Source organism: Vidua macroura, chromosome 1, assembly GCF_024509145.1.
Source record: "Vidua macroura isolate BioBank_ID:100142 chromosome 1, ASM2450914v1, whole genome shotgun sequence".
Classification (NCBI taxonomy): domain Eukaryota; kingdom Metazoa; phylum Chordata; class Aves; order Passeriformes; family Viduidae; genus Vidua; species Vidua macroura.
This window is the reverse complement of record NC_071571.1, coordinates 19,905,460-19,920,196: the sequence shown is the minus strand read 5'-3', so window position 1 is coordinate 19,920,196 and position 14,737 is coordinate 19,905,460. Positions and strand designations below refer to the sequence as shown.

Genomic DNA, 14,737 nt, shown 5'->3' with positions numbered 1-14,737 from the left:
GGAAGTTAATGCAGTGTATCTTCATAATTTGGAATCCACACCATGTTCAGGGATGCTGCCCATCACTTTGGCTGATACGAAAATTAAACAAACAAAAAAATCCCCCTTTTACCTTGAACATTGTTACCCCCAAACAATGCTATTTCTTTTGAGGAATGTTTTTAAAAGAAAGAAATGTATCATTCAAGAGAAGGAAGTGGTCTAAATTGTGTCCTGGCCCTGCCAACCCCCTCCTTGCCTACCCCCAGCACAAAAATAGGGATGCTTAAGCACAACTCTGGGAAACTCCAACTGAATTACTTAACCTGTCATGAAACTGAGCAACTGAATTACTTAACCTGTCTGAGCAATGTGGTGTTATGAGCAAGCTTTTAACTCTTCTAGGTTAGCATGCTCTCAGTCTTCCTTGCTGAGGCAGTCCTATCATTTTCATGAAACATTTGGATGTTTCTTAGAATGTGGAGTCCTGTTAGAGTTGTTCTTAACTGCTGAGACACTGCAGTTACCATCACACAGCATTCAGAGAGTTACAGTGTCAATGAGAAGAACTGGAAAAGAGCCATTCTTCTAAATGTGCTGATGTCCAGAGGAACAAGGCAGCCTGGGCTTCAGATCCATGCTGTAGCTCTTTCCAGGCAGTAACACTCCTGAGAATTTAAGTTTATGCTGCTGGAACGGTGTTGCCCACAGTTAGAATGACCCCTATGGGAGAAAATCAATGGGAGAGCTAAAATTTGTAGGAAAAAACCTAAAAAAATAGTTGCTAATCATAATTTTCACATATAAATAACCTTATTAAGAAATTATTCGGTGCTGGTGTGGGATGGAATGGGATAGTCTAGATGCAGGGTAAAGTGCAATAGCTCTTGCTCTTTCATGCCATATGTGAGAGGGAACAGCTTATTCAGAGTTTTTTTTGCCAAAAGTTTCCTTAACAATTCTTGTTGCTAGCTGTGTAAAGGTGTTACAAGCTGTTGACATTCTTCACTGGGATTTGAATTTGAATCTGAATTAGGTAAGAGAGAGTCAATTGCTTTCCATAGAGTTCCTGAAGAAAAAAATGTTGTTACTGTTGGATACAAGCTGAAAGATTCTTGTTTATCAAGAAAGGCCTGTTTAGTCTATTAACCTTGACAACCATGTCAGCATTTTTTTCTGTTTGTTTTCCCAAAGGCACTGTGTTGAAGTACTATGATACACAAAGCTATTTATAGTGTAGACAGTTCATAGCTATGCTTAAAAGACATGGGTCAGGGTTTAAATACCAGAGTTAAATGCTATTCTCTTTGACAATTTTAAAAGTCATTATGCCTAATCCCTGAAAATTAAAATGGAGAGATGGAATCCCTAAAATATCAATGTAAATCAGATAATTTTTAATTTCACAGAGTGCTTGAGGTAAAAAGGAACCTCTGGAACTATTCCAGTTACCTGCTCAGAGCAAGGCCACCTAACACTGGTAACCCAAGACCATGTTCAGATGGCTTTTGACTGTCTCTAAGGATTGAGACTCCAGAACCTGCCTGGGTAATCTGTGACAGTGCTCTCTCACTCTCTCAGTAAAATAAAAAAATACAACAAAACAAACCCTATCATGCAAAAAAAAAAAAAAAAAAAAAAAATTCTCTGTGACCAAATGTATTTTCCTATACTTCAGTCAATACTCATTTCTTTTTGGCTTTTCGTTAGGAGTCACTTAGAAGAGTCTGTCGCTGTCTTCTTTATTCCCCTTCCACCAGATACTGCACACCTTCATAGTTTTTTATGTAAGGAACAAAACTTTGGGAAGCAATCAGGGAAAACAAACTCCACACGTATTGATACACCTGTGTTTGTACCTGTTTGCCTCTGTTAACACATGATTAATATTGCTATTGCTGTGTTGGCTTCCACAGATGAGCAAGAGCTACTTTAAAAGTGCTTGTATACATTGAATAAGTGATTTACTTTATCCTTGTGATTTACTTCATCATTTCAGACTGTAATCCTGACTCTCACAGTCACAGTATTTTATTTTTATTTAGTCTGAATGCTGTTTCTTAAGGTCCAGTCTTCATCAAGTCGTGTTGGTGTAGCTCTCTGTCACACATCTGCAAGAACGTGTCCTGCTGGAAAGTGCCAGCTGGGGAGAGGAACAATTCCACCCTTAGCTTTGTCTCCATCTACCATTTTTTAGACCTATTTCTGTGCTTTTGACACTTTCTGCCTTCATCCCTACTCCATTCTGTCCCAAAAATAGAGCAGCAACTTTCTCTTGCTCAAGTCTCCAACTGACAGGTTTTCCAGTGGCCCGTATTTGCTTGATCAGCCAGTTCTGCCCAGGCATCCCATCTCAGCATTTCTGTCCTGGTCCACACCATTCCACTCTTTCCTGGTTACCCCCTAGCTTCAGGCTAGTCAGGTAGCCAGCTGTCTCTTTAAAGGCCTTTTCAAATCCTGTTGTGCTCCCTGCCTACCATGAACATTTTTCTTGCATAACCTTAATTCCTGTCTTCTAGCCTGGCTTCTAGGCTCTCCTCTCTGTGGGTCACACTGCTGCCATCCATCCTTGTTCTGCACTCTGGTTTTCTGCTTTTCCCATCTCATCACCTCTCAGGCCCCATTGTTCACAGCTTCCTTTTTCCAACCTCTCTCTCCCTCTCCACGCCCCCCTCGCGCTCCTCCATCTCCTCCATTTCTCTGCTCACTCCTGTGTGGATTATGGCAATCTGTCTGCAAGGGTCAGCACTGGTGAGATGCTGCCCACCTTCTGCTGGCCAGTCCCTTGCCACACTCAGCTACTGGGGGAACGATGTGCAGCAAAAACCCTGTGCTCTCACTTAGCTGGGAGAGGAGCACAGGTCATCCAGAAGAGCTTTGCTAAGTTTAAACACCCTCAACAGGGGTGGCATTTTTGCAGACTTTTAATTCTTGAACCATAAAAGCTATATGCAAATTTGCTTTGTGGAGCCCTGACACAGACTTTGGTACCTGTCATGATGTTTCAATTCAAGACAGCAATGAGCAATTCAGCTTATTTACTGTCCAAGCTGCCAGACTCTGGCTGCTTGTGCTGTCTGTAGTGAGAATTACTTGTGACATGAAAGTCACTTACGGTGACAGCCTGAATAATGCCCTAAGTCTCCGTTGAATATATGTGAACTGCAGTCCTCCCTGATTTCATATTCATTGCCAAAGTACAGGAGCTGATTATCATAATTTTTAATACATACAAAGCAATATGTTTTCCTTTATTTTGATGTTAGGAGTACTTCTAACATTCCTGCTGATTTTCTTTTTCTCCAGATTAGTTGTGAGAGCCATATCCAAAAGGGAGCATTCAAGCTACAGCACCCAAATTTCAATTGCTTACAAGAGCTGTATCAGACAAGCAAAGAAATGCGTGATGACACTGGCTTTGCCAGTATTGACAGGTGTGGTTTCACACTAAAAACACTGTGTGGGAAAACTTGGGCAATTACATTAAAGCTGGTAAGTGTGTGTGACCACACTCATTCAGCATCAATAGCAGCAACCAACTTGGACAAGCGGTGATTACATTCCAGTAGAGGTGTCTGATGCCTGCTAGCCTCCATGTAGGAACGATGCATGTTTTATTTACGCTCTGGGAATGCATTATTATGGTATTGCTTGTTTGAAGCATAATTTGCAATTGATAAAATGCAAAGTGGCCAGTTCAGCTGACAGATTTAAACTAATGCTATTTTGTAAACATATGGTTGGAAATAAAATTAATGTCTTCTGATTTCTGATTTGCCCTTTTCCAACCATTTTCTTGGGTTTAACTCTGCTTGTGGATACATACAAGAACATAAAAAAATCCAGACTCATGAGTCACATCATATATAGTCAACAGAGGACAAAAGGTCTGTTTTGACAGAGAAAACAGATTGAGAGAAGAATATTCTACTAACTCACGCAAAGAAACTGAGTTAGTCAAGAGATGTATTTAAAATAAGAAGGGGATGATGCAGAGGAAGGAACAGGGTAGAATTTACAATGCATTTGAACTGCTTAATTTGCTGGTTTTGTTAGGAAAGAGGTCTTGTTCTCTTTCTTCTGTGGAATAGAAGGAAATTGAGTAGCACAAACTGATTTTCAATGCTATATCTTGTCATGAGATGCTGTGTACATTATATTAACTTGATTATAGATATAAATGGGCAAGCATACACCCACACATTTCCTCCTTAAGAAATTACATATTCCATATGTTTTCTTAGTGCTTATGTATAGTTCTGGTTATAGGATATAGTGCTATCATCAGTATGAACTATAAAGAATTGAGAGGACTGAGCTGAGAAGGGACAGGTTTCATAGTGCTGTTTGAAAGCAGTTTTGATCGGGGTTGTGTTACTGGATGCCAACTGGTGGCCTCTTCTTCAGTCGTAAAGAACAGCCTTTCCCAGAGGGCAATATTTCTGTGTGCCTGGTTTACTTTATGCTGTATTCCTAAACCATCTTTAATGGGATTTATTTTTAAGCCCCATTTTAATGTTAGTTTGGGAATGCAGTCGGGGAATTGGCCTCTGAAGTCTTTTTGTTGTGTTTTATCCTTCTCTTTGGCTTTTTTTACTCTTTCTTGCCTGCTCTGCCTGGACTAGAAGTTGGCCAGGAGCAAGGCGGGTCCTTGGATTCTTCTGTCCCGGTGTGGTATTGCGTGGGATCCGCTTCCCGTGCACTGGAGGTAGCGGGTGTAACTTTTCAGTTACCTGAATACCATTGTGGCACAGAGATAAAGTTACACCGTGTTTACAGAGCAGTCCGGGACTAATCAGTGCGAGGAAGCAATGAAGCGAGTGAACCATGCGAAAGGGAAACTATTGTGGGCTGTTTGTTTGCTTGTTTGATTGTTTTTCAGAAAAGATTTTTCTTTTTTAAGACATAAATAGTGAGATAGCTGCATGGGTTTCTGCAGCACGGTCAGAGCAGCGAGGGGTATGTGTGAACCGAGCTCCCCGCGGCTCACCCGGTGCTGCCGGCTCGTCCCGGCCGCAGCAGCCGCTCCCTCACCGGCCCCGGCAGCTCCTCCCGGGCCCTGCCGTCCGAGCCGCGGCTCCGCGGGCCGCACTCGGCGCTCTCCCGGCCGCGCTTTCGCCGCTCACAATTTGGGCGGTGTCGCGCCAGGCGGGGCAGGGCCGGAACGCGGCGCTGCCGCCCCCCGCTGCCCGCACCGCCCCATTCCGCTGCCCGCACCGCCCCGTCTTGTTCCGTCCCATCCCGTCCCGTCCCGTCCCGCGGCCCGCACCGCCGCTCTGCGTGCCCCGCACCGCACTGCCCCATCCTCCTGTCCCGCACTGCTCCGTCCCTCTGTCCTGTCCTGTCCTGTCCCGCCCCTCCCCAGCTGGGGCCGCCCGCCCCGTCCCGCTGCCCGCCCCGCCCCGCACGGCTCCGCACGGCTCCGCCGGGGCGCGGGGCTGCCGCCGCCGCCCGCGGAGTTTCACAGTTTTCCGTCCCGCCGGTCCCGCGGCCCTCGCAGCACACTCCGAGTTCATGCCCGAGAGCCCCGGTGCCTCAGGAGCAGCCCAGGCGTGGGAAAGCAGCCTGGGAAGCCTGCCCGGCTGGGACACGGGAGCTGAAGATGCCGTGGAAGATTTGACTTTAGGCGACTGGGCGCTCTGGGCAACTGCTGTCAGACCGCGAAGGAGTAACTATGTACCTTTTTGGCAGTGAGGAGTACGAAGCGGTAAGATGTAAACTAGTGATTTTTTTTTTTTCTTACTTGTTACTTACTTTTAATGTTCCAATCTCAGAGTTTATTGGGCAGCTTTGAATTTCTGTCAGTATCGTTTTTTTCTGCGTTTGAACTTAAGTATTCACCAGTTCGATTGCTTTTTAAATATGACATTTTTCTTCAAATTCTTCAAGTAGTGGGATACTATTTGGTAGATAAAATTGAATTTACTTTCCTTGTTTATTGAATTGTGGCAGTATTGAAAGTATTTAACTACTGAGTATTATGAGGCTATTTGGACTCTGAGTTAAGCAAACCCATGCCTCCACATAATTCAGAATTTGTCTCATACTTTGTAATGTAAATAGACTACAAGGAGCTTACGGAACTGGCTTTAATAGTATGTTTGTGGGGATGTTGCCAAACCATTTCTTTTGTACAAAAGTTCAAAGCATGTCATTGTAATGTACTGCAATGTCCATCAAAAGAGCTAGCTTATAAAAACCCAAACACCCGCGTTAACATCTGACACTCTTTACTTAAGTACCTGTGTAGAAAAAACAGTGTTTGAAATAAATTGATGATGTCAGAGAAGCCCAGAAGTAAACCACTAACAGCTCCACACTTTTGCATGACACTGTTAGCTGACATAAAAGTTTGCAATTTTGCAGCCTGTGGTTCAAGTGCTACGTTGTAAGCAAAGTGGATGGATTCTTCCACCCACGCACATTTGTGACTGAGTCCAAATCTGAGGAGCTTTGGGGAAGAATAACAGTGAAAAATGTGTATGAACTCTACTATAGGACATCAAAATGAATTTCACAAGCTCAGAAGTGCTACATTCTTTGCATACAACTGGCAATTGCAAATGTTTTGTTTTGATTATTGAAGTTGCTCTTTGAAGTATGAAAGGGCCTTTTATGGCAGTCTGGTTTCTAGAACACAATTCAAGGAATTAATTTAGTTATTTGGGATTTTTGCCTCTTTTTTTTTCTTTTTTAAATTCCAGCCAGCTATGTTTTTTTCGATGCAACAAATGTAGAAGGCATTCAGGAAAATAATTTAAGTGCAGCTGTATGCACATTGAACTCATTTGTGTATGTGTGACTTGCACAAACTTTCACAAACCAAGTTAGGGAGCTGAAAAGAACTTAGTTTTTCCAAAGTGGTAACCCACAGGGCATTGCAATGATTATGCTATAGAATGTTGACTTGTGTATAAAAATTGTAAAGCAGAAGAGAGTGTCAAACTTTGAAGCTTTTTTTTTTTTTTTTTATTAGTTACATTCAGTTATTTGTAAAGGGTAACAAATATCGCTTAACAGACGTCTGAATTTTGCTCTTCATTCCATTGTATCCTGTGGAGTTACTTCCTGGTTCATACAGCAAGCAAGTCTGAAATTTTAAACTGTCTTGAAAATAACCTAATGACTGAAGAATGGTGTTAGAGCTTTGGATTCAAATCTCATTCTCTTTCTCTGATGCTTTTTCAGTTTCTATAAAATATTGAAGTACTCTGTCTCATAGAAAGTAGTTAAATGTTTCAGACAACTTTCCCAGGCACGTGAGCCATCTCATTCCCTTTTCTATGACATTGTTGTGCAAAGTGAAATAGCATCAGTAGAAAAAGTAAGAAGCCCACCATGAATTGTGTGGGGTTGTTTTTTTTTTTTATTTCTTTCTTGGTTTTTTTTTTTTTTTCTTTTGTTCACTTTGATATCTCTAGAAGTCTCTGAAGCTGAAGAGTAATGAGCTCCTCAAATAAAATGTGTCACTAAGTGCAAATTAAAATATAATTTGGGTTTTTTCTTAGATTTTCTTTAAAGCAGGACAGTTCGGGAGAAAATAAGGAAGCACTTTTTTGGTGTTATTTTGGCAGCCAGACTTACCAAGATATTTGCTTTACTCAGTGATAAGTAAAATAGAATTGATGGTGTACATAAAGCTTGAAGAACACTTTTATTGTTCAGTAAAAGCTAAATAAATGTGAAACTTCTGTCTGTACATGATCTGTTGTTCATGAAGCCATATGCTCTATACTGTGGAAAAGGCATTTGTTTTATCTTCCCACACAATTACTTGAGTCACTGAAGGACAAAGTGAGTGAAAAGTGACAGTGAAGAATTTCAGGGTTTAATTTTAAGTTTACTATTAATTTAAAGCAATTTTAAATAAGTTTAAGGAATTCTAGCTATGCATATAAAATTTGATTTTTATCCTAGGGAGGAGACTACTGATGAAAAGAAACATAGCATCATTAAGGCATCTCTTAGAGGAATTCAGTAAATCCATCTCTTAAAACTAAATATTTAAATTGAGAAATTGAGAAATGGAACTGTGTGTGATCATTGTTTGCATTTCATATGCACACACACACATGTCCATGTGAGCACGCACACACGTTTGCAGAAACTTGAGTATCTGAGGTGGTATTCTAACTCAGTGGAATTTAATAGTCAAATGCCACAGACTGGTACTACCAGCTTTTGCATCCACTTTGCTTTCTTTTTTTTTCCTGTGTATAAACAAGATTGGATTATTAGCTTACTCTGAGTGCATAATAAGTCCAGATATCTGACAGCACTGTTAATCATAAACTTTTGATAATGATAGTCTTTGATACCATCTCCCACCAACCCCAGCTGACAAAGATAATACTGCTTAAGAATCAGTTATCAAAAGAAAAAAGCTGGGGTTTATGACCACTTCATATTAAAAATAAAAACAAAGGGTCATGACACAGTCACAAAAGCTATCTTTTTGAAATAAATGAAATAAATAAAATAAATAAATAAATTTATTAATAATAAACCAGGTAGCAGTGGTCCTTTCCTATTTCCATTAGTATTTCCATAAATGGTCTAACTTGGGATGCACCGTGTCTTTCACATTACATTTTAAAACTTTAAGTAGATGCTTATTAAGCTCTTTATGAGTGATGAAATAAACATATAGAATCTTTTTAGGCATTCTTTGCCACATATCTGGCAAAGTAGGTATGTTTGACTATAGTAAGCAATTTAATTTCATAAATACAGGAAACTGTAAAAAGGTGCAGGCCCAGCAGTCTCATTTGTGGCTGTAACTTGTTTGTTTAGGCCTTTTCCTGTTTGTTTGTGAAATAAACCTCTGGTTAAAGGGAATATATAAATAAATTAAACAGAATGGAGTAGTTCATCAAAAATGAAACAGAAAGAGGGAACTCCTTTTCACAGATGCTTGGTAGATCGTAGTCTGCATTACTGTCCCAAAACAAAAGCATCTAAAACTTACTCCCAACAGACTTTTGAGTTCCACATAAGGGATGATGGGACTTCAGATGGTGCTTGCAAGTTTGGGAGGCTCTCCTGTGTCCCCGGGCTACACTTTGCCCAGCAGAGCATTTCCCACAGCTGCAGAACATCTGCTCTTCCTCCCTCAGGTGGGCCTTGCCAGGGCTGTGTGTGCTGGGCAGCTCCAGCCTCATCCCTCCTGCCTTTCCAGGGCCCTGATGGAGGTGTGCCAGGGCTGATGGCACCAACTTGTCCTCAGCTGGGTACAGGACACCTTTAGTGTTTCGCCACTCCTTCCACCAGCAGTCTCCCCTGGCAGAGACTTTGGGCTCTGTTTCATTAGCATGATCCAACACTGTGATGGTAAGTGTAGGGTTAATTGTGATTTCTTCTGAGAGAAACCTAATCACTGGGAAGCTATTCTTTTAGGAGAGTAATTCAGAGGCAGCAAGTTTTCTTGGTTATTGGTCATTTAAGAAAAATCATTGAATTTCATTCACCCTATTGCATGCAACTTTCAGATTTTTGTGATCAACTTTTAACTTTCCTAAGAAACTCAAAACTTAGCTTTTTTTGATCTCCATAGATATTTTTCTTGGAAAATATCCTTAAAAAGAGTAGGAAACCTCTTATAAGTCCAGTGAATTGCTTGTGATGTCCAGAGCATATGTTTTGGTTGCCTTGGAAATAGAGCATTTGTCACTTGTGTTCTCCAGGCAAAAGTTTTGAACTTGTCTATTTAAATTAAATCTTCATTTCCATTGAGTTTGCCTATGTCGTCTTGAAGGATGGGGCACTTCTTTTGGAATAATAAGTATGATGTTGATAAATGCCAGTTATATTCATGACTCCTGCCAGGCAGAATTATCTTCCAAAAAGTATGAAAATCTGTCTGCTCAATTTCTAAAGGAGGGGAATATCTTGGAGCAGTCAAATGTCATTCAGGTTTGAGAAGGGTTACTTTTTGACTGTTCTGCAGGAATCAGACAGATCCCAATTCTGTGTGTACAGGCATTCTGCTGATAGGACATTTTCAAGGGAAAACCCCACCTATTTTACAAATATTGTAAGTCCTAGAAACCAGTAGGGACAACACAGTGATGTATTTACTCTGAATCATTGCTACTTACCTTATTTCAGAAATTGAGTGAAGGGAGGAAAGGATGTTGTTTAAAATGAGAGAGAGTCACTTGTAACTTTTTAGCAATGATAGTTTTCATCATACTGTGGATTGACATGGGAATGTATCTGAATAAATCAGAATTGCTTCTTTGGGAACCTCTCATTTGAATTGCATGTTTGTTATTAAAAGGATAGTTTGGCAAATTACCTGTGGCAGAACACCATAAAAATTTAACCATAAGATTTTGGAATGACTTTTCCACGTTCACCTTAGTTCAACCTAAGGCAACAACAACTAATGCTATGTTCAGATAGATAAGTTGTACAACACATGAGTGTAACTTGAAAGGCAGTCAAATTAAATTCAGTCTCTGAGGTTTGCTTCAGAGCCACAAGTCCATCTTTTGAAAAATCCCTTGACATTTTGATTCTTTATCTTTAAATTTTAGGAGACACTTGGTTTGTTTGTAGCGACAATAGCACTTGGTTAATTTTCAATTGCAAATGTTGTACAGCTGCACAAGAAATGGAGTTATTCTTGCCTGAAACCATGTGTTTAGTGAGAAGAACTCCTATGTGGAAGAAACAAGTGCTTATATGTGAAGACAGATGGGGTCACATCCAGAGGTAGATGTAGATTTGTGAAACAGTCACCCTTAGCAAGCCTTTTTCCTGTGGATTTTCTGCAGCAGCCAAAGTGTAGAAGCAATACAGTTTTCATTTCCTAAATTGGAAAAATGAGGGTCATTCTTTATGGCATCATTCCCCATGACTAGTTCAGAGACCTCACAGCTGTGTTTAAGCACTGCATATGAGTTTTGGGATTTCCCCAAGGGAAGCCTGGGAGAGCTGCTGGTTCTGATGGTGTAGCAGAATGGCTCCTGAAACAGTTTCAGTTTAGGATAGGGAAACAATAGAGAGGAAGATCTCAATAAACCCATGCAAATGAAAGTATTGGTCATTTCTGTGTTACTCCTAAGACACCCAGTGTACTTGTCAGTTAGTGTTTTGCACAACTGTAGTGACCATACTTCTATCCCCAGAGAAAATCAGTGTTTAATCTAATGTCCTGTAGTTTATGTGAAATAGATTTTTTAATAATGATGTTACTGTTTGTTTCATATAGGTTCTATTTCTGTGCCTCCTGTCTTTAATTTGAATTTCAGTGGCTAAGGATGGAGCCTTTTATATTTTTGAGATAATACTTAAGTTATTTATAGTGTATCTGACCTTCCCCTACCTCTGCCCCCGCAATCCAACACATGAACAGTCAATACAAAGGTGGGGAGCTCTGTGGAGGCCATGGCTGCAGACACGAGCTGTAGTCCCTGTTATGTACGTGAGTCTGTGAGCAGTGGGTCAGCTGTCCCCTGTGTAGAACTCAGAATACCTGTTTTTTAATGTAGGGTCCTGGGGAGTGTGGAGCTCTGGGAGATTAGAGACAAGGTTTCTCCCTTCAGGAAATAACTTTTAGAAATAGGTATTTCCAACAAAAAATGTGAGGCAAGTCAATGACTGCAATTTATCTGGATCCTTTTGCACTGGATTAGTGCTGAGTGGTGTTTGAATGCAATGAAGGAAGGGAATGAGCATTTCTATTATTGTGGGAGAGGATCATGGTGACTGCATGATGTTTGAGAAGCAGGTTTGTGCCTGAGGTGTGTGTGAGAGGGAGCCCTGTGAAAGTTCTGACATTTAGAAACCAGCCCCAATGACCAGCTCCAGGTGATGAAATAGCAAAGGAGAAGTTTACTTCTGTTTAAGAAATAGAGTGTAAGAGAAACGGAGTGTGAAAACTGGCTTAGGTTGGCAGGACCAGTGCAGTTCACCTCACAAACATGAAGAAAAAAATAAAAAAATCAACGTACTTAAAAATCCTACCAAAGTGTTTGAGGGAGTTCTGAATGCCTCAGCTACTTTCCCATTTGTGAGACAGCAGTGGGACGGAGGGAAGGAGGTCTCTCACCAGACCTGGCTTCTGAGTGAATTGATAGCACCCAGGCCTGATGAAATCTGTAAATTCATCTATTGGTCTTGGATTCAGTTTATTTCCATCTGAGGGAAATGGCCATGATAATGACCTACTTCCTGGCAATGCACTCATCAGCCTCATGCTGCACAAGGCACTTTACCTCAGTGATGTGAACTAGCATGGACTTGGGGAAAAAATATAACCAGATAACTTCATGATCAGGAATATATGAGTTTTTCTATTCCATATTCATCATTTATTCTATAGGCTTTGATAGAAAAATATGGCTATTTTTCAATGAAGAATTTGTATGATGCTAATGTAGCCATAAAAAGTGTTAATGGTAGGAGTAGTAATCTAGGCTGGGCAGTACAGAGTTAACAACAGGCTAGTTAGATGGGCTTCCCTGATTTATGTAGCTACATACTTAATTCTTGGATTCCACTGCACACCGTGTGAGTGTGTCCAGCCTTTTGGAAATTATTTACAACTTCCTCCCTCTTATGCCACATAAATTCATAGTTCTTATTTAATTAAATGTCAGGAGACCTATGTAGCCAGAGATGTCCCCTGGGTAAAAAATACTAATGGCATGTGGTTTAAGTAATCAATTTATAATGCTTGGGGTGGAGCCCTAAATGCAAAGGTTGAGATACTTAGAAGAAGCTGGCTTGAATGTCTTTAGTTAAAGAAATGGGACATGCATATGCTGTGCATGAATATGGTGCAAAATAAATCCAGGTCTTGCAGGAACCCCAGTGTTCTGCCTCTAATAATAGCATTACTTTAAAGTTTGTTTTCCACTTAAGTATTTGTGACATGCATTTTGATGTCTACGTTGTTTAGCCTGTGGATGGATGTGAGGTAGCAGAAGGGGTAGCAGAAGGGTTAGCAGAAGATGTTTTATGTGCAAAATGGAAATCGTGACTTCCCTACAGCACATATGGAAAGCTGAAGTCAGGAAGGCATGTTGGCACTGTCTGCCATCCTGCCTGCTCGCCTGGTGCAGCAGGCTGCCTGTTTTAGCCTATCCTGGGCAGCACAGCTACTCTCCCATCAATGGTGTGTGAGGTGGTGGCTGGCAGCCTGGCTAGCTTGTTGCTCTCTTGACCTTTCAAAACTCCAGCAGTTACAACAGCTCAATTAAGCGCTTCTAGTAGGCAGGCTGGATATAGTCCAGGGGCATTTTGGTAGAAATCTTCCACACAGGGAAATCAAGGACCAAAAATCCCATTCCAGAATATTTGATACAAAGTTTCTTTGATAGTCTTTTTGGGGCACATGTCCTTTTTTTTTTTTTTTTTTTCCCTTTGTTTTCCTCTTCTTTTACAGTTGAGGCTGTGTGTTTATGTCTATTTGGGAATATGTTTTTGTTGTCCAGTTGATGATAATAAGTAAGATGGTTTGATCTGATAAACAAATTCAGTAGCAGCTGATCAGTGCAAATCTATAATCTGTTCTTATTCAACATTGGCTCTCAGGAAGGCTATCACAGAGCAAAAGTCTATCTACCTCTTTATCAAAGTCATGGACATCTATCATCATGAAGACATGTCTTCTCTAAATTATAAACAAGCTCCAGGACTGACTAAATGAAATGCTGTTTGTTTACTTACACTGCATGTTACTTTACTCCAGTAATTACTCCAGCTGATGAGTAAGAATTACAAAATCCTGAGGATAGGTAACACATCTTTGATAGGAATCATCAATTCTTTTTTTCAGCAGTCTTTTATTTACACTGAAGTGAGTAATGATAGCATGCTTTTTTAGTACTATTTTATACATCTCTGACAAGATTAATGTCGAAGATTCTTCTGGGAGAAACTTAGCAAAACTTGGGTGTTTTCATTGCTGTAACTACAGAACCATAGGAACCAGCCATTTAAAAATATTTTTCCTGAGAAATGAAAGATTAAAATCCCTGGGAAATTCTCCTGTGCACATTTCATTTTACATTATCATTTACAACACAGTGTGATTCTATACGTTTTAATTTAGCAATGCGTAGGAATTTTTGATGTTTAAAATTCTAGAATTCCATATTGTATTTTATGGTTTATGGTAGAGTTTTAGTGTTCTGTTAGAGCTTACAAACCAGTCAAATTGAGTTAATAAGAATTGGGGTTAATACCTTTTTTTTTTACTTTTTTAAGGCAGTTTCTATGTTTTTTACAAATATCTATACAGATGTTCTTATTAAAAATAAATTCTTTAAATCAAAGTAGTTTTTATTGGTATAAGAAAAACAATTTTCTTTTAGAAATACAAAATGAGAGTGCTTCCTACTCAGCTGAGTCCTTAAGTCTAAGAACAGGTAGACCATTACAAGAATTTTTAAGCAGAGGGAACAATAAAAGGCCAGTTTCTGGGAGCAAGGCTGATACATTAATACTACTAGTTGAGTATCATAAGAACAAAATAGTATTTCAAAGCTATTCCTTTTAGTAACAACAAGTATGAAATAAAAGATCTGTACATGTCTTTTCATGAAGTATATTTGCCTGAAAGGAAACGACAAACTTAGTTTTATCTCTTAACTGGAGGTATTTGACGTTTATTATATGTGAAGAAATGGGCTTTACTAAAATGTAACTAAAATTAAAACTTTGCACATATCTTTACAGAATTGTTTCTGTCTGCTTGTGGAGGCAGCTCAGCAGGCTAATTTTTGAGGTTAAATGCCAAACTTCATAG

At 40.0% G+C, this 14,737-nt stretch overlaps 1 protein-coding gene across 1 annotated transcript in view; it reads left to right on the top strand.

Moving 5' to 3' along the window:
* Nucleotides 1-5,611: 5,611 nt before the first annotated feature.
* Nucleotides 5,612-14,737, top strand: part of CACNB2 (calcium voltage-gated channel auxiliary subunit beta 2) — a 103,526-nt gene continuing 94,400 nt past the window's right edge. Inside the window, exon 1 of the mRNA XM_053998100.1 lies at nucleotides 5,612-5,686. Within this exon, the coding sequence (XP_053854075.1) occupies nucleotides 5,654-5,686 (33 nt within the window). The 5' untranslated portion in view covers nucleotides 5,612-5,653. The remainder of the gene's footprint in view (nucleotides 5,687-14,737) is intronic.